This window comes from Pygocentrus nattereri, chromosome 1 (genome assembly GCF_015220715.1).
Source record: "Pygocentrus nattereri isolate fPygNat1 chromosome 1, fPygNat1.pri, whole genome shotgun sequence".
NCBI lineage: Eukaryota > Metazoa > Chordata > Actinopteri > Characiformes > Serrasalmidae > Pygocentrus > Pygocentrus nattereri.
The window spans coordinates 20,695,999-20,715,378 of record NC_051211.1 but is presented as its reverse complement, the minus strand read 5'-3'; the positions used below and the strand labels follow the sequence as shown (position 1 = coordinate 20,715,378).

The window sequence follows — 19,380 nt, the reverse complement described above, 5'->3', positions numbered from 1 at the left end:
TATATTTGTACCTTGAAGAATATCCTCACTTAAACATAGATCAAGAGGGTAAGAAAGAAGAAAGAAATAGAGGTCATATGTGGACAAGATAAAGAGGTTTATACCCCCAAGCCTTTAGTACTGTGTCAGGGACAACAAGGCTATTCCAGGCCTCCTGTCCAAAGCATCTAGACTGTAAGATCTTAAGAATGCAAATGAATCTTGAAACATATCACAAACAGTTAAGGTTAGGGCTAAGGTGGATTTAGCACTCATAGGTTGTCTTACAATGTACAAACTGACTTTCACCGCAAATGTATTTTTAATTAAGTTTGCAAGTATGTATAAATGTTCATGTAAAAATGGATCTGCTTTTGAAGGTTGGAATTCATGGATGGAAGGACCCATATTATCTGCATTGATGATCTAAAAATACTCTACATTGTGAAATGTACACTGCATCTACCTCTGTTAGATTTGGCTACTTGCATAAAACCTTAACTTTCAAGATCATGATGTAAACAAAATCACTTGTTCACAGTGGCGGTGATAGGAACCAGACGTCTGAAGTATTTAATGCCTCTAAAAGCTCCCTTATTGAAAGTCATTACACTAAGTGGTTATGAATACACTGCCTGAAAACTGAAAACCACTATTGTACCATCATCAACATTACAAATGAAAACTCAGAAGTCATGTGTAGGTTCACTAGTCATTTTGGAGGCTTCATAAAATGGCTATATTTCTGTTGAAGACATGGCGACCTAAGGTTTCGATCACCTCCATTGTAAAGTAATCTTAGTCTGTAAGTTTCTCTACAATAAACCATTACACCTCAAAAAACTATGAATGACTGTGAGAAATCTGTGGAATTCCTAGTTAAGGGCAAATATACAATAAAGCAAACATGACATGGATATGAAATGCAGTTCGGTTGAAGATCAGATTTCAAGTAAATGAAGGTCTGCTAAGTACCACACAAACAAAACTGGTGGCAAAAGTGTGAAAATAAGTAAAAGAATAAGAGTAAAAGGATAATAAGTTTGGGTAAGAGGCCTTACAAGTTGAAGGAAAGAAAAAAAAGAATAATACTGTACATTCAAGTTCACTTAGTGCCTCTTATAGCTCAGCCTTTTGAAATCCTTGTTAATTGACTTAATCCTACGTGGATGTGTGGCTACCTCTATCTCTCCTCCTTCTTTCATTCGCAGTTCATTTATTGCTTCAGTTTGTTGGGACTGCCACATTTACTCCACTGGTGAAGGTAAGAATAAGAGTTCCATACTGTTCTAATCTCATTTTTTTTACTGAACTAAGTCCATTGAAAGAGAATGTAAGTCTAAGTAGTTTTATATGCTGGTTTTCTACCCTGTTATTAGACAATTGGTAGCAGTAAACAATGAGCATCTTCGTGTTTTATTTGTATGGGTCATTTATACCATGTTAGACCTGGTTTAAAGCAAGCTAAAAACTTTCATGGTTAATTTGTCCCTGAACCTCCTTCAGAAACTACATGGCAAACAGTGAAAATTAGTATTAAGAAAGTTAGTATTAAGGTATAGGACTAAGTAGTAGACTAAGTAGCAAAGGTCTGGACCAGCTGACAGGTCTGTCGACAGGTCCAAAAAGTACTGAATTACTGCAAATAGCATAACTTTAATTCAAGCGCTGTAAGAATGAATGAAACAACTCCCATTCTTGACACAGCCATCCTTCAGCGTACCATGGGAAACGCAAAAAGTGGCATGGTGTCCAGAGAGGTCCTGAATGACCTGAAGGTGAGCACCAAGTTCTCAGAGGCGGAGATCTCACAGTGGTATGAGAACTTCCAGAAACAGTGTCCCACAGGTCGCATCACGCTGACTCAGTTTGAGGAGATCTACAGCCGCTTCTTTCCCAACAGTGATGCGAAGACGTACGCCCAGCATGTCTTCCGCTCCTTTGACACCAATGATGATGGCACACTGGACTTTAAGGAGTATATTGTGGCCCTGCACATGACTTCTTCAGGCAAGATGTCCTTGAAGTTGGAGTGGGCTTTCTCGCTGTTTGATGTGGACAAAAATGGTTACATCACCAAGAATGAAGTGTGTGAAATCTGCCAGGTAGGAGAAAACAGATTTATCTGGTCTAGTGGGTTTTGTGGTACACAGTCTTGAAGAAAATACAATGTGCAGTTATTATTTGTTACTTTCTGTTGTTGTTTCTTTCTATCTATCTATCTATCTATCTATCTATCTATCTATCTATCTATCTATCTATCTATCTATCTATCTATCTATCTATCTATCTATCTATCTATCTATCTATCTATCTATCTATCTATCTATCTATCTATCTATCTATCTATCTGTTGCTGTGCTGGCCTGGGGTAGGGCCAGCACATACTGACTGGGAAACCCAATGGCAGCTCAGAGACACACACAAACAGTAGTGTGAATGACTCACAGTGTTTTGATTTGACCATTACTGTTAAAGTGTAACCAATCGGGCTTCTTACTATAAAGACTCCTCTGGGCTTTTTTGTGTCCCTTTCTGTCTCTGCATCAGGCCAGTGACCTTGTCCTTGTCTCATGCCAGAGAGAGTCTTATGCTTCTGGGGCCCCTCCCCAAACAAGCATCAAGTGTCCATGATTAGGGAAGATGTACCCATCGAGTTCAAGTGGGAAATGCAGTGACTCCACCTATTCACTACCACAGACACCTCCCCTTAGTGAACAGCCACCAGGGTTAAAAGTGAGGTATGACCCAGTGACTGGACTGACACAAAGGAGTTGGAGTAGGTAGGGCCCCTGTGAGGAGCACCTGGCAGAGCTGACAATGATGGCTGCATTTTCGCCATGCTCTGAAGCACCTGGTGGTGCTGTTGATGATTGTGACAGCTCTGGAATGCTCTTCAGAGCACCAGGCAGCGCTGTAGATGCTGGTTGCAGCTCATGTGTGCTTTCTGGTGCACTCAGTGGCACTGTAGCAGATCCAGCATGCAGCAGGTGGAGATATCGATGCTCATGGCAGGTCTGGTGTGCTCTCTGGAGCAACAGTCAGTAATGTCGACACTGGTGGTAGTTCACGCACCTTGTGGTAATGTTGCTGCTTGTGGCAGCTCTGGGGTGCTCTTCGGAGCACAATGTGACACTTCGAAGTGGGTGGCTCTGGGGTGTTCTTTGGGACACCTATCAGTGCTGTCCATGTGGACAGCTAGGGGTGCTCTCTGGAGCACCAGACAGTGCCTAGGCAATCAGCTGGTTTCAGCGATGAGGGTCACAGGAAAGTCCTCGTCCTTTGCCATCAGCCCATGCTCACCAGGCCGACCTCCCTCACACTGTGAACCTGGCTCTCAGCTGGGAGAAAAACCACTAGGCTTGGGGACAGGTGCGGGCAACTGATGAGGCACATACGGCGGGGCATTGAAGGCTTAGGCTCATCAGGCAAAATTCGAAGGCACCACACACACCAGCCCCACTCCAGCAGCACCAGGTGCCACCTCTCTTCCCGGCATGGTCATTCAAACCAGCCAAAGTCTGTCTCCCAGTGGCTGTTGGTGTTGATCAATCCAAGCCCTGGAGAGGAGTTCTAATGGGTCTGGAGAAGAAGGCGTAGTTTGCTGGCTCTTCTTGTTCTTACCTTTGTTCTGTGTTCTCTGACACTTCTCAGCAAGAAGGGCCTGGGTTTGATTCCCAGCTGGCCAGGGTCCTTTCTGTATGGTGTTTGCATGTTCTTTCTGTGTCTGTGTTTCCTCTGGGTTCTCCGGTTTCCTCCCACAGTCCAAAGACATGCAATCAGGCCAATTGGACGTGCTAAATTGCTACTAGGTGTGAGTGTGTGTGAGTGTATATGTCTGTCTGTTTGCCGTGTAATGGGCTGGCGACCTGTCCAGGGAGTTTTTCTGCCTTCTGCTCAATGGCTGCTGGGATAGGCTCCAGCTCCACCTGCGACCAAGATAAGTGGCTTAGAAAGTGTATGTGTAAGCAACCATAAGAAACCAATGTTTTTTCTATAAAGAGTCCTCTAGACTCTTTTGTGTCCTTTTTTCTCTCTCTCTCTTACAGACTTACAGGCCAGCATCCTTCACTCCCTCAAATCTCAAATAGAAAGAGAGAGACAGAGAGACAGAGAGTTGGTGTATTTCCTCCCAGTTTCTTTTGTTTGTGTTTCTTCTGCTGCAGTAACAGTCTGTACTCTTCTAGGAAATCTTTATGCTAGATGTTGGATCATTGCTGTGAGAATGTGACTGCATTCAGCCATAGAGCACTAATTAGGTCAGGTACTGATGTTGGATGATTAGTTCTGGATCACAAGCACCACTCTATCCCTCAAGAGAATGCAGTTCCACTGCTCAAAATCCCAGTGCTGGGGGGCTTTATTCACCTCTAGCCAACATCCAGGATTGGGAATGGTTACTTTTTACTTATATGCGGCTCCTTCAGAGCATCCCAGTCTATTTCCAGTGCTTTTCTGTAAAAATTATACAAGGTAAATATGCACAACTGCACACCTGTGTCAACAGTGGAAGCACCTAGTAGCTGGAAAAGGGTTGTACTAAAGTAAAGGTTTCTGCAACCTGGAACAGGCTAGCCTGGGCCCAGTTTCCCAAAAGCATCTTAGGGTTAAGATCATCTTAACTTGTAGAGAGAGTGTTCAGAGTTATGCCTGCTCTTCCATTTAGGGATAATCTTTGTGTTAAGATGCTTTCAGGAAATCCAGCCTAGACTGGCTGGGTCACTGGTCAGATTTTGACACTGTTGATGAAGGTGTAGCGTGTATTGTAATGCTTATACAGTGATGTAATTTTGAAGACATAATATATTTTTTTCTTTTGCTGTATGAATATTATAGCATCTTTTAGTGATTTCACATTAGATCTGTGACTTTGGCAAATGGCAAAATGCAGTCTGTGGTGTTTAAATTCTGGAATAGCGAGTCCTAAAAGCATAAAATTCATGGTTCTCCACCCTCAGACACCAGGCATTAATCTTACATCCTCCGGATCTGTTTGGATTGAAAGTCTGAATCTGTGCCTCAGGGTTAGCACATTTGATCTTTGTCATGTACTGTAAACACCTATCAAGAGCATTTCATATCAAAGCTGATCAGTGTGACGTAGGGTCACCATGCTTAAGCCTGGGCTCTATAGGGACAAGCATCATCAACGGGGGAAGGGGATGGGTGGGGGGTGTCCGAGAGTGAGATAAGCTCCTCAACTCAGTGTGCAATCAGGATTTAAGATCATGTCCACAGAAGGATGTGATGACATCACAGTGCCCGAGACCTTTTCTTAGAAACAGACGATCTCTGATTGTGGACCAGAAAAATCACAAGGGATATTGACTCACTGTGTGACACCATCTGGATAGAATGGTCTATATATATATATATATATATATATATATATATATATATATATATATATATATATATATATATATGTGTGTATGGACCATTCTAAAAATATCTAGGAAAAAAAATAAGAGTATTCAAAGCTCAGATGTTTTAAACCTTTAAGAATTACATTGTAATATATTTAAATCCAAGACATTATTTGAAATAGTAATAACAAAATACATAAAAAGTAATAAAAAATATAAAAAAGCATCATTATTAGGAAATTTTTCATTGGGAGGTGGCTGTCCCAAATCCTAATCCCTACATTTTAACTTAACTAACTGAAAATAATAAAAAAAATTCAATATTTTTTAAGATCTTTTTTAATGAGGTTAAAAGATTTAGACTTATGGTGAGCAATTTTTAAAATAAGACAACTTTATTAAAAAAAGGCTGACCCATGTTTTTATGTCGGTACCATGTCCATAGACAGAGCCTTCTTTTAGCCACAACCCTGCATTTTAGAGGAGAAAGTGAGACTGGATCCCTGTCCCTCATGGCCACATGGTGAGCAGTTAGATCCCATTGTTTTGAAGTAAATATGTCCCAAAGTCTGAAAATCAGTGTGTCAATACTGAATCAGTCACTACTGAAACATTTAGTAGAATTTAGTAATTTATTTTAATATAGATAAAGGGTCATTCAAAGCAAAAAGATTTTAGTCTAAACCCCAACTCTTTCTTGAACTCTAAACCAGTTGGGCAGACTGATCCATGCACATGTACACCCACTGGCCACTTTATTAGGTACAGTTGCTTGTTAAGACAAATAGCTAATCAGCCAATCACATGGTTACAGCTCAACGCATTTAGGCATGTAGAGGTGGTCAAGACAACGTGCTGAAGTGCAGACCGAGCATCAGAATGGGGGATGAAAGGTGATTTAAGTGACTTTGATTGGCAGGTGGGCTGGTCTGAGTATTTCAGAAACTGCTGATCTACTGGGATTTTCACACACAACCATCTCTAGGGTTTACAGAGAACGGTCCGAAAAAGAGGAAATATCCAGTGAGCGGTCAGTTGTGTGGACGAAAATGCCTTGTTGATGTGAGAGGTCAGAGGAGAATGGGCAGACTGGTTCGAGATGATAGAAAGGCAACAGTAACTCAAATAACCAACCAACATCTCTGAGGAACGTTTTCAACACCTTGTTGAAAGTATGCCATGAAGAATTAAGGCAGTTCTGAAGGCAAAAGGGGGTCCAACCTTTCACTAGCAAGGTGTACCTAATAAAGTAAAAAGAACAGTTATTTGCTGTAAATTTAAGGTAATGACAATTATTAATTTTATAGTAATAAACCTTGACAAAGGCCTTAATTATTGTTAAAATGATCTATACAAGTGATGTTCGTATCCATTTCCGCATGAGTACCTCATTGAGTTTACCATCTTTTGTAAAGTATTACTACGTTCTATCAAATTACTATGTAAGTGAATCAAGAACAGATGTGTGCATCAACAAACAGGACTTAAAGTTTAAGTGGTTTAATACAACACACTATAATGACTACATCTTGTAGCCCTGTAGCTGACACTATTGAGATACTCCTAGCAGCTTGTCGTTAAGTAATCTTTGGTTTAATAAGATGCCCTGATTCATCAAGTAAATAAATTGCCATGACCCAGCTCTTCGGCTGAGCGGGTGTTAAGAGGGAGAGGTGGTAAATATAGCATATGGACCGAAGATAAAGAGCCGAAATGGAGCTGAACACGGATTACACAAGAATAAAAAGGATTTAGGGATGCGCCTTTAAACGTCAGCGCTGTAAAGGAGGCTTGTGTAGAAGCTGCTAACACTACAACAGAGCTAATAGTGCGATATGGATGTTGTTTAGAAAGTGTATCTGAAAAGGTGAATTATTTGAATTTCCGATGTTATGTTGTACATGTATGTGCGCCCTCAACTGTAAAATTCAATTTCAGATTTTATATTGCTCTCTTTCAACCTTCAAATTCAGCTTCAGTTCAGAATTAAATTTCTGATAATACGGAGTCACAATAATTACATTCAAATTCAGATTTTTGCATTTGAATTAAAATTTCTAATAACACGAATCCCCACACAGCCATCCAGGTGATGTGAGATCATCAGCCTTAGTCTCTGACTTTTTTAGCTGTGAAAACTAGACCGTTATTGAGAGGCTTATAATTCAATTGAACTGAAAACGGAAGCAGCTGTAAAATTTCCTAGAGTTCATTTTAATTTCTGCTGTCTTTTAATCAAATGTTGTTAGCCGTTTTAAAATCATGACACCATTAATGCATTGTTGGCAGAATCTGAGTTGTGCAGTGCAGAGCTTTATGACTTAGTTAAGTGTTAAACTAACGTAACCATCTTAGTTGAAGTAGATTGGAATCAGTGATCATGACATAATGTTGTGTTGAAGTCTCAGAAAGCCCTCAATTTGGCATACCTTAGTGTATATGTAGGGCCAGCTCTAGCCTTAGCAGGATTTTTTGGGGCCCCATCTTACTGTAAAATAATAACAATGACTGTTGCAAACTGCCTAAATTATATACAGTTATATCTGGCTAATTAGTGTATAGCTGATGATTAGATGCTCATTTTGAGCTCTAAGTTACAGTTTAAATTACAGTTTACATTCACAGTATTCTGGGTCTGGGGCTCTTTCTCACAACAGTATTTCTTGCTCACCCAGCTAGATTGATCTAACCTTGGTGGCTTTTTACCATTATAAATGCTTTACTGTCTACATATTTAGGTAGTATGAGTTTTTTTTGTCCTTCTTGTGACTCCTCCTCATGTTTCACACAATTGCTAAAATGTCACTTTTTCATGTGATGATCACATTTGACTAATTCTGAATTTCCCACTTCCGACCAGAAAAAAATCAAAGAAAATGCCGCCTTAGCTGGGAATTCCTACTCGGAAAGGTGGGACGGTTTTCTCAAATCTATGCTCTAAGCAGCTGCTTATGTTGCCTATTAGGTAGAGCTGGTGTTTTTACAAATCATGCTATCTTGTCCTAATGTCCTGCAGTAGGGCACATTTATAGCTGGTATTGTACATAAAACTATAGGTAGGACATTTTGAGGCCTAAATGACCTTATCAATGAGTAAGTAATAACATTCAGCTGAGTCTGTAACACACACTCAAAATAAGGCTGAATTAACATTAAAAATGTAGAAAAACTGTACTTCTTTGATGATGTGCACATGCGTGGAAGGGCCGGTGAATAAACAAATTGTTAGAATACCAGCACTGTGGACATGCAGTTGTTCTTGCAGGGCCTAACAAGCACAGCAAGTTGTGGTTTGTTGGACAGGACCAGAGGTGGACAAATTACACAAATCATGTACTTGAGTTAAAGTAGAGATACCCAAGGTAAAATATTACTCCAGTAAAAGCAGAAGTTCCTCCCTTTATCACAATCAGAATCAGAATCCTTTATTGATCCCAGAAGGAAATTGCAGTCGTTACAGTTGCAACCATTTATGTAAAACAATAAACACTTTAATAATTTAAACAAAAGAGAAAGAGAAATTTGCAACATGTACATGAGATTTAAGTTCTTATGAATACAGTAAAGTGGCAGTGACTGTGATAATAAATATTAAATGTCAGTATAAAGCAGTTCAAATTTGTACCGCTGAATTATTACACACAATTATTATTATTACACATAAGAACAGCACAGTTTGGTATTGAGTTTTGCACAGATAAACCACATTTTGTGGATCACACACTGAGGGAGGAGTTACAGAGTTTGATGGTCACAGGTAAGAATGACCTCCTGTGGTGCTCTGTAAAATGAGTCTTGCACTGAATGAGCTCCTGTGTCTCATCACCGTGTCGTAGAATGGGTGGGAGCCATTGTCCATAATGGCCTGCAGCTTAGACAGCGTCCTCCTCTGACACTGCCGTCAGCAAGTCCAGCTCTGCACCCACAACATCACCGGCCTTGCGGATCAGTTTGTTGAGTCTGTTGGCATCTGCCACCCTCAGCCTGCTTCCCCAGCATGCAACAGCATAGGGGATAGCACTCGCCACCACAGACTCATAGAAGATCCTGAGCATAGTCCGGCAGATGTTGAAGGACCTCAGCCACCTCAGAAAATAGAGACGACTTTGGCCCTTCCTGTAGAGGGTGTCACTGTTCTTAGCCCAGTCCAGTTTATTGTCAATATACACACCCAGATATTTGTAATCCTCCACAGCGTCCATACTGACCCCATTGATGGACACAGGGGTCACCGGTGCCTAGTCTCTCCTCAGGTCCACTACCAGTTCCTTTGTCTTTGTCACATTCAGCTACAGGTGGTTCCGCTCGCACCATGCGACAAAGTCCTTCACTGTCGCCCTGTACCCAACCTCCTCACCCTTGTTGATACATCCAACTATTGCAGTCATCAGAAAACTTCTGAAGGTGGCAAGTCTCTGTGCAGTAGCTGAAGTCCGTGGTGTAGAGGGTGAAGAGGAAGGGAGAGAGGACAGTTCCTTGTGAAACTCCAATGTTGCTGACCACTCTGTCCGACACACAGTGCTGCAGGCGTACATACTGTGGTCTGCCAGTCAGGTAGTCAACAATCCAGGACACGAGGGGGGCATCTACTTACATCACTGTGAGCTTATCACCCAGAAGAGTAGGCCAGATGGTGTTAAATGTGCTGGAGAAGTTAATAAAACATGACTCTCACAGAGCTGGCTGGCTTATCCAGGTGAGCGTATACTCGGTTGAGCAGGTAGATGATGGCGTCTTCAACTCCCAGGCAAGGCTGATGGAGGGGATCTAGAAAAGGCTGGACTATGGGTCGGAGCTGATCCATGACAAGCCTCTCCACATCATAAGGACCCTCTGGAGACTCAGGCTCATGTTGAAGACATGTTGCAGTACTCCACAAAGCTGGGAGGCACAGGCTTTAAACACCCTTCGGGGGGACCCCATCAGGGCCTGCAGCCTTGTTTGTTTGGAGTCTCTTCCATTGTCTTCTCACCTGGTCAGCAGTGAGACTCACTGTAGAGGTGACAGATGGGGGAGGGGTGGAGGTGTGAGATGGGCTGTCACAGGAAGGAGGCAAGCTATCAGTGTGTCATCATCTACTCACTGTGTTTGTGGTCACAGGCTGAATCTTCACCGATGGCACATAACAGGGACTGAGGTTCACCAAGTTGTGGTCTGACCTACCCAGAGGGGGGATAGGGGAGCAGCGGTATGCGTCCTTAACATTAGCATACAGCAGGTCCAGTGTTCTTTCCTCTCTTGTGGGACAGTCCACATACTGAGTGAAGTTTGGTAGTGCCTTGGCCATAGTGACGTGGTTAAAGTCACCCAATATGGTGATAAAGGCACTCGGATGTTAAGTTTGTAGATATGCTTTAGACCTCCACTTGAGTGAAAAAACAAAAGTATTTGCATTCAAATGTACTTAAGTATTGAAAGTAAAAGTACTAAAAGATTAATTAACTTAATTGAACTTAGTTACAAGTTTAAGTTTAATAAAACTTGCTTTAAGGTTCCCAAAGGATTTCCTTTACTATATTGATCTGTAGGCAAAAACAAATTTACTATAAAATGAAATAGTCTTTGCATAAATTCTGAAAAAAGACACATCAGTCACGACTGCATATGTGTACATATTTCTATATTGTGGTCTATTTACACAAAGTTGGGTTAGTTCATCATTTATGTTGAATAGACTCTCCCAAACTTGTAGGCTGCTGCGCTGACATTGAACTGTGTATTTGCACTGGGTCAGTTTGTCCAATAGGTCAAAACAAGCTCAGAACAAAATGCCCATTCTCCTCTGACTTCTCACATCAACAAGGCATTTTCGTCCACACAACTGACCACTCACTGGATATTTCCTCTTTTTCGGACCGTTCTCTGTAAACTCTAGAGATGGTTGTGCGTGAAAATCCCAGTAGATCAGCAGTTTCTGAAATACTCAGACCAGCCCGTCTGCCACCAACAACCACGCCATGTTCAAAGTCATTTAAATCCCCTTTCTTCCCCATTCTGATGCTCGGTCTGCACTTCAGCAAGTTGTCTTGACCACCTCTACATGCCTAAATGCATTGAGCTGTAACCATGTGATTAGCTATTCGTGTTAACAAGCAATTGAACACCTAATAAAGTGTACCTAATAAAGTGCTCAGTGAGTGTGTACATATATATATATATATATATATATATATATATATATGTAGTAGACTATAGACAAGATTTTGGACATTCTAAGCTAATTAATATCTCAATTAATGCCTTGGGTTTAAATAGATCATAACATAATCCTTGTGGAATACTTAAATAATTTTTTATGTGGGATTACTGTCTAAAGTAATTTGGTAGAATGATCCATATACACTATCCATATAAATATTCACATTTTTAAAATCACTCCTCAAAACTTTGGAAACCATGTTTCAATGATATAACCAATGTGGTTTCAGTTAAATGTATAAAATTAATCCAGTGTCCTGTACAATTTCATAACAAATAAATAATAAGCATGATGCTATAAAAAAAAGTTTAGATGTTTCCAGAAGGATGAAAGGAGGTGATGATGATTCTAAAATCACTGAAAAGACGTATAACACTGAGAATGACTTCATAATAAGTGCCTTATATTTGTAAAGTTGCACCTTGGCATAAACATTATATAATAACTAGTAATCCTTGGAATAGTGAATAAAACTGTCTAAATATATATTTTGGTGTCAACCTTATAAGATTTAAATCTATTATGTATAACTTGTTATGGAATGTAAAATAACAACAAATATTGAATATAGCATCATATGCAGAAGTTATGCTAATGTTGGTGATAGATAGATAGATAGATAGATAGATAGATAGATAGATAGATAGATAGATAGATAGATAGATAATATACATATATACTACAGTAATAGTAATAAGGCTGAAACAATATAAAAGGAACAATAAATATAAATATCTTATCTACTGGCATATATACAAAATTCTGGAATAATAGATAGATAGATAGATAGATTTAGCAATTTAGCAATAATGACTATACAAGGAGGTACAGGTAACAGCATATAATGACAATACTGAATAAATATGTGCATGTAATGGTACTAAAATAGTGTCTAGGTGTGGAGTGTCCAGATGAGCAAGATGTGCAAAGAATGCACAACTTCTGTTTATTTAGTTTAACATGTTGGAAACAATAAAACATATAATATCAAATATGAAACATTTGCACACACCACTTTTTCAATATTTTTCTTAGTATGTTATGTTGAGCAAATAAACTATAATTGTGTATTAAAATATGTAGAAGTGTGTTCTCTGTAGAGGACGTGTAACTTATTTTCACTTAGAAAATTAACAAAACATGTCACTTGACCAGGGGACCACAAACTTTTGCATGCAATTGAAACAAATGAATCCCAACCTTGCAGTAATAGGCATGTAAGTGGGTTCCAATAACAAATAAATCAAACTCAGTCTTTGTCATATTCTCCCATCAGGCTATTTTCAAAATTATCCCCAAGGAGAAGCAGGAGAAGCTGCCTAGTGATGAGAACACACCAGAGAAGAGAGCAGATAAGCTCTGGAGCTACTTCGGCAAAGGAGATAATGGTGAGAGTGTTTGTTCATGATAGATAATTAATCTGCTGTAATTGATTTCCCAACATCTTTCAGGTGGCAGGGATGTTCACCTTACACACACGCTCTAAAAAATAAAGGGGTCAGGGTGGGTCTTTTAGGAGAGATGCCATCAAAGAACCAATTTTAGTTCCAAAATGAACTGGATGCCATAAAGAAGCATTGTTGGTTGGGGCTGTAGGCTTTTTGTAAATAAATGTCTAAAATGGTAGTAGTGTTTTAAAAATCGGATTTTTGCGAGCCTGAAGAACCTTCTGAAAGTTTGAAGAACCTCTTTTCCAAAACAAATTAAGCTTAGAACCATAGATCCAAGCCAAGAACCTTTCATGAAGCTTTGTTTGTTCTTAGCCTCTGCAAAGAATCCATGTTTTTTTTTTCAGTATAAAGTTGAGTAAAACGTGATCAGGAACGGAAAAAAAACAATACATTTTCCTTCTATGCCATCACACATTCCAAAGTGAAACTCAACTGTGGAGGGTCTCTGAGCTGGCTGAAAATTTTAGCATGAGGATAGGTGGGAAGCGGAGGTGACACACCATATAATGGGCTAATTGTACTTATATGAGTGAACAACTCAACGCACATTTTGGAAATGGAAAGAAGTTTGATGGAAAACGATGGAAAAAACACAAATGTTGTCATTTAAAAGTAAAGCAGGTGATAAATCATGCTTAACTTGACCAGGGACATGAACTAAAAAGGTGGAAAAGATCAACTTTGGTTTCAGATTGATTTTCAGTAACAGTTGTGTCCCGTAAGTAAAGTACCCCACAATAACGGAACTGTTATATTCCAAAGAACATTATTGACCATATTGACTCTTGAGAATTGTTTTCTGATACACATTGTAGGGAGATACACACACGAGAAATATCAGTGCTATATTATAATTAATTAACACCTTTATTAGAGAAATAAAAAATGTTTTTTTTCCCCAAGAACATCGGGTGTTATTGTTAAAAACTTCTGTCCAATGACAGCATTTCAGAATGACACTCTTCAGCCCTTCTCTTTCTCACACAGAGCGGGTTGCAGAAGGAGAGTTCATCAAAGGAGTGATGGACAATGATGATGCACTGCGTCTTATTCAGTGTGAACCTGCAAAGTAACCTGTCTCTGGGAACTGCTCGATGATGCTCCTGAAATCCTAATGTGTAATTAAAAAGCATGATAGAATCTCCTGAGCCAGACTGTTCCACCTTTGCTATGTAAATATATTGTACAATACACAGTATTTGGTGACTTGAGTTTCACAATTCAATTACAGTTAGAGCCTCTACAACTGTGGCTACTGAATGTGTGTGTGTGTGTGTGTGTGTGTGTGTGTGTGTGTGTGTGTGTGTGTGTGTGTGTGTTTCTATATATAGAATGTAATGACTATAGGGCATTATACCAAATGCATAATGTATTTCATTGATTTGCAACAGTTTAGTGTTGGTAAGTATAGATGCTGTAGGATTAATCTAATTACAAGAAAACAAACCGCAAGTGCCAAATAGGGCCTCTGAACAATCACACTGAACAAGGTTTCATGTCTAACGGTCACTACTGATGCTAGTATGTTATACTGTGTGTATTATTAACATAAGTAAGCAATTAGTTTATAATTATAATGTCATCATTTTGTTGTATATATCATGTGTATATAACTTTTTATCTGTCATTTGTGTTCTACATTTTCTGACTACATCCATTAAGTAGTTGTGTTGTGTTTAATAAAATTTAAGGGGTTCCACCTATTTTGTTTTGTTTTATTAACTCATCACTGCTATAGTACACTGTACAGCAATTGGTGACACACTGTGAAACAGGTTTCATTCAACAATGCAATGCCTCTTTCACCCTATTCCACGTTTTCCAGTGTATTGTAAATGAGTTTTGAGTCAACTGGCTTTTTGATCTGTTTTAAGCTAATAGTGCCTGTGTCTGTCAGGTTAGCTTAGTCCATTCAAATAGCAGTTTAGGCTTAAACATCAGCATAAATGTGTAAATGAATGGGCTTTTGTAACACCACTAAAACTATGAATTCAAAACAGGCTGTTGTTGCAATTTAGTTTCCATACATGGACTGTGTTCCTGGCTAGTTTTTTATTCCAAAAATACAAAGAAAGTACAGTTTTCCACTACATGTGCCTTTAAAAAATCTATGTGTCCTGAGTTTGCCTGCTGTAGTTTTCGGGCTGTGCTTGGAACTTTGGATGGTGCCAACCTTCTGCTTTTGTGCTTCCAACAATAGAACGTCTGATGTTAGTAAGCTCCTTTGCGGTGTAATGTGGGATTACCTGGGAGTGTTTCGGGGCACGACTACAGTAAAACAGTCCTTTCTGAAAAACATGGATTTCTCATTTCTATTATGGATTCAATGAACACTGATTTACTATGAATGATTTTCTCAGATGTGTCTGTGAGTCTGTCAAGGCCTTCAATTTGGGCCATAATGTCAAAACTCAAGAAAAAAAAAAACACCTCTGTAATTATGCTGGATTCTGCTAGCTTCCCTATGGGACTGTAGTAGCTTGTTAGCCCTAAGCTTTTAAAAGGCATTCCATGTTTTTCTTGAAGTTTGCAACAGACATATTAACATATTATACCTTAGCAGTTTCAACATGACTCAGTACAGAAGTCCCTGCTGTTTTCCATTTCTTACAACCCACTGATTTACTGCCACACATGTTCCTTCAGTGAAGTCTGTAGGACTTCCAGAAGGTCTAGAGTGACATTTTTGGTGAGAAATTGATCCTGTGTATTGGATATCCAAACCTGATTGGTTGATTCCAGTGTCACTTTGCAATTATGCTGATGATTAATATGACACGTTAGGCCTTCGCTTCATCTCATGAAGAAAAAAAAAAAACCTGTTTGGAAAGTTTTTCACTCTGCATTTCAAGAATTTAACCCTTTAGTGTCCATCCAAAGTTAATGAAACAAGAGTAGTACAGTAATACTTGCAGAGTTTAAATACAAGCACAATTCTATTGAATAAAATTATATTTTATGAGTTCCCAGAAATCATATGGCCCAGAGGGTTCCACCTGAAGTCTGAAGAGATTTAAGTAGTGATAATAGATATTTTTACCTCCATGCTTCTTCACACTGGAACATTGGATGTTAAAAGAAAGCATATAAATCGTCAGCCTTATTTTGAGCGTGTATATTCCAATATTGAGTGGATCATGTAATTGTAGGCATTTGTATACACATTTTATACACTACTGCCATTGTAGACATTTTAATTAATTAATAACATTAATAACAATTAATAATTTAATTAATTAATAACACCAATAACATGGTATTGCTGTGGGCAGTGCTGTTGCCTCACAGCAAGAAAAGCCTGGGTCCGGTTCCCTGTCTGGGTGACTAGGGTCCATTGTGTGTGGAGTTTGCATGTTCTCCTCACGTGTGTGGGATGGACTGGTGACCTGTCCAGGGTGTTTCCTACCTTCGGTCCAATGACTGCTGGGGTAGCCTCCAGCACCCCCAAGACCAAGAAAGATAAGTAATTTAGAAAGTGTGTGTGTTTGTGTAGACAATTAGCTGCTCATTTGTTTCTTGCCCAACTCTGTGTTCACTGTTGGAAATGGCTGCATTACAGGATTAGCAGAGAACCGCTTGGGAAGTGCCAGCATTGGGTTGTGTGTCTGGATTGCAGACTGCAGGGAGATATTGATTTTGAAGTTTTATACAAGACAACAATACCTTGTCCAATTACTTTTGGTCCCCTGAAATGCAAGGGGTAGTGGCTAGCGGGATCTGGTTCATCCAGATGTAGATATAAATACCTTTGCATTAAAGCAGACACTTTAATCTTAGACACTATTCAATTTCAAATCCAATGTACTGGAGTTCAGAGCCGCAATAACAGAAACTGTGTCTTTTTTACATTGTAACAATCCTTAACATTGCTTTGTTCTCCCTCTCTCTTAGTTCTCCCTCACTCAGTGACTTTGACTAGGAGATTATTGACATAATCTTCTGTACTGCATTTGAAAGCATCTGTCATGACCTTCATCTATAACTCAGTGTCTTCTGTTGTAATCTCTCCATCATTTTGATTATCCGATCAAGGACACATTTTCATGTGTCTACAACAGTCAGCCTGGAGGACCAGGGAACAGACAGACAGTCTAGGGGGCCAGGTCTAGTGGGATTACAGACCTCACAGTAACTCTTCATATTCACATAATCTTTCTGAACAGAGCTCACGGATGTCCTCAGCAAACAAAAGAGAACGAAAAAAAGAAAGGCTTTCCTGAATGAAATGAACTCTAGGGTTCTTTAGAAAAGAAAATGGTTCTATATAGAACCATAAACACTCAAAGAACCCTTTGCATGATTAAAGAGCTCACTGGATGGTGAAAGGTCTGCTCAGATTGATGGAGAATGTGCTGGTTCTAAATAGAACCTAAGAGTCCTCCTAATGTTAGGTGTCTTGTAACAACAGACAAATACTTTTTGGTGCTAAATAGAACCCTTTTCAAAAGGTTCTATACAGAACCATCTATAGCACATTCATGCACCCCATTCCCAATCTGAAGAACTCTTTCATGATGCAAAGAACCTTTTAATCATGCAAAGGGTTCTAAGAGTGTTCATGGCTCTATATAGAACCATTTTCTGTGCTAAAGAACCCTTGAAGAACCACGTTTTATGGAGTGTACATTTTTTTTTCTTTTAAAGATCTCGCTTAAACTTTTTAAAGCATTTTTTGTTAGTGTGCAGACCTTTTTTTGTTCTATTGAGAGTGCTCTGACGTCATCTAGTATAGGAAATATATATATATATATCCAAATTTGTAATGAATTGCAAGGTTTTGTTGGTAAAGCTTCACAGATAATTGGAAAACCTCTTCCTTCAGTGGACTTTATACTCAGCACACCCTAAAGGAAGCAAAGAGAATAACTACAGATTCCTCTCGTCCAGCATACCATCTTTTCCAACCACTTTCTTCTGCCAGATGCTATATATCTTGAAAAAACAAAACAATTCACTTTAAAAACATCTTTTATCACACTGCAATAAGGCTACTATGTTACTAATAGGCATATGTTATTATGGTGTGTCTGTAAGAAGCATTTGTAAGAACACAGATGAAATTATTGTGTAACCTTTGATGCTTTGCCTGTACAAATTGTTGTATACTCTATATTGCATTGTACAGTGTACTGTTTATTGTGGGGGAGCGCAGAGAACAACCCAACACGGAGCACATTTAACACAAACTTTTTATGTAGTTATACAAGGTCAAGCCGCGTGTGCTTCTGGCCACATTACCACATTTCCTAGCTATGTTCTCCCACCAAAATCAAGAGTGATTCATCAGTGTTTCAAACAGAACTGTGCCAAAGAGTGTTTTCAGGGCATGTAAGTAAGTATTTTGGTTTTATGGGTAAATTGTAACACTGTGTTTCCCATCATTGTTGGTGGCACTGTACCTGAATGGTATGTGCTAAAAGTTCAAGTGTTTATTTGTAGCAGAGAATTAAACACAAACATGATTATTCCAATTTACATATTTTCAGAATTATTTCACAAAACACAAAAAGTATCAGGTTGTGCCCCGCAGTCCCCTGTAGGTGTTACATTGTATGTTTATGTGTCTATTATTGATGCACTGGATACAGTTACCACCAACATGTTATGTGGCAATAAAAGAGTCAACCAGTTCAATCAACCGAATCCCATTTATGACCTTGGACATTGAAATAAAAAAAAGCAAAGAAACAATATCTAATCTAGGACTAAAGTTGACAACAGCCTCAGTGATATGCCTGAAACACATGTCCCAATTTCTTTTTCAAATAAAGGTTCCTAAATGCTTCCTGGCTTACATACACAGTGGCAGGAACTACTGTAGAACTTTTACATAATGTGGGAGTTTTTGAAAAGGTTCTTCACATTCACAAATCTTATTTACAAAACTCATTTAACATTTTAAGAATCTCCACATGATATAAAGGTTCTGTACCAATTAAAGGTTACCCTAGAACTTCATATCTAAGCCACGAACCATTTAGAAACTGCAACAGTCACAACAACTGAACTTAGCACACTTATGACAGCATACTGTAAGACAGTGGATTTAGGAGAAGCCCTCCACTCACATCCTTCAAGGTCTAGGGAACTACAGTTGCCAGTGGCCTGAGCTTATCAACATCAACTCCATTGCAAAGAAAGCTCATAAGAGGACATGTTTCCTGTACCAGCTGAAGGACTTCACCTGGCCTCAAGAGCTGCTGCTTTAGGTCCTGTTGTAAAGTAGATTATCCCCACCAGCTCCACCACAACAGTCTGGCACAGCCATCCTACCAAGTACAATATCCAAAATCTACAAGTGCATCATTAGGTCTGCAGAAAAGAGTGTGCAAAAAAGGTTCTTTGGAGCCTTTTTTGGTTTCCTAAATACCATTTCAATGGGTGG

General features: G+C 39.3%; 1 protein-coding gene across 1 annotated transcript; it reads left to right on the top strand.

Annotated features, from left to right (window-relative positions):
• Positions 1–1,082: 1,082 nt before the first annotated feature.
• rcvrn3 (recoverin 3) lies at positions 1,083–14,698 on the top strand. Its single transcript, XM_017718580.2, has 4 exons — positions 1,083–1,243; positions 1,687–2,084; positions 12,821–12,932; positions 13,983–14,698. Exons 2-4 carry the CDS (start codon positions 1,704–1,706, stop codon positions 14,066–14,068), a joined length of 579 nt encoding a protein of 192 aa, XP_017574069.1. The 5' UTR covers positions 1,083–1,243; positions 1,687–1,703; the 3' UTR covers positions 14,069–14,698.
• The last annotated feature ends 4,682 nt before the right edge of the window (positions 14,699–19,380 follow it).

Coding starts and splice junctions, on each gene's coding strand:
- rcvrn3 (XM_017718580.2), top strand. CDS start 1,704: ATGGGAAACGCAAAAAGTGGCATGGTGTCCAGAGAGGTCCTGAATGAC. Junction 2,085..12,820: donor AAGTGTGTGAAATCTGCCAG/GTAGGAGAAAAC, acceptor TTCTCCCATCAG/GCTATTTTCAAAATTATCCC. Junction 12,933..13,982: donor CTTCGGCAAAGGAGATAATG/GTGAGAGTGTTT, acceptor TTTCTCACACAG/AGCGGGTTGCAGAAGGAGAG.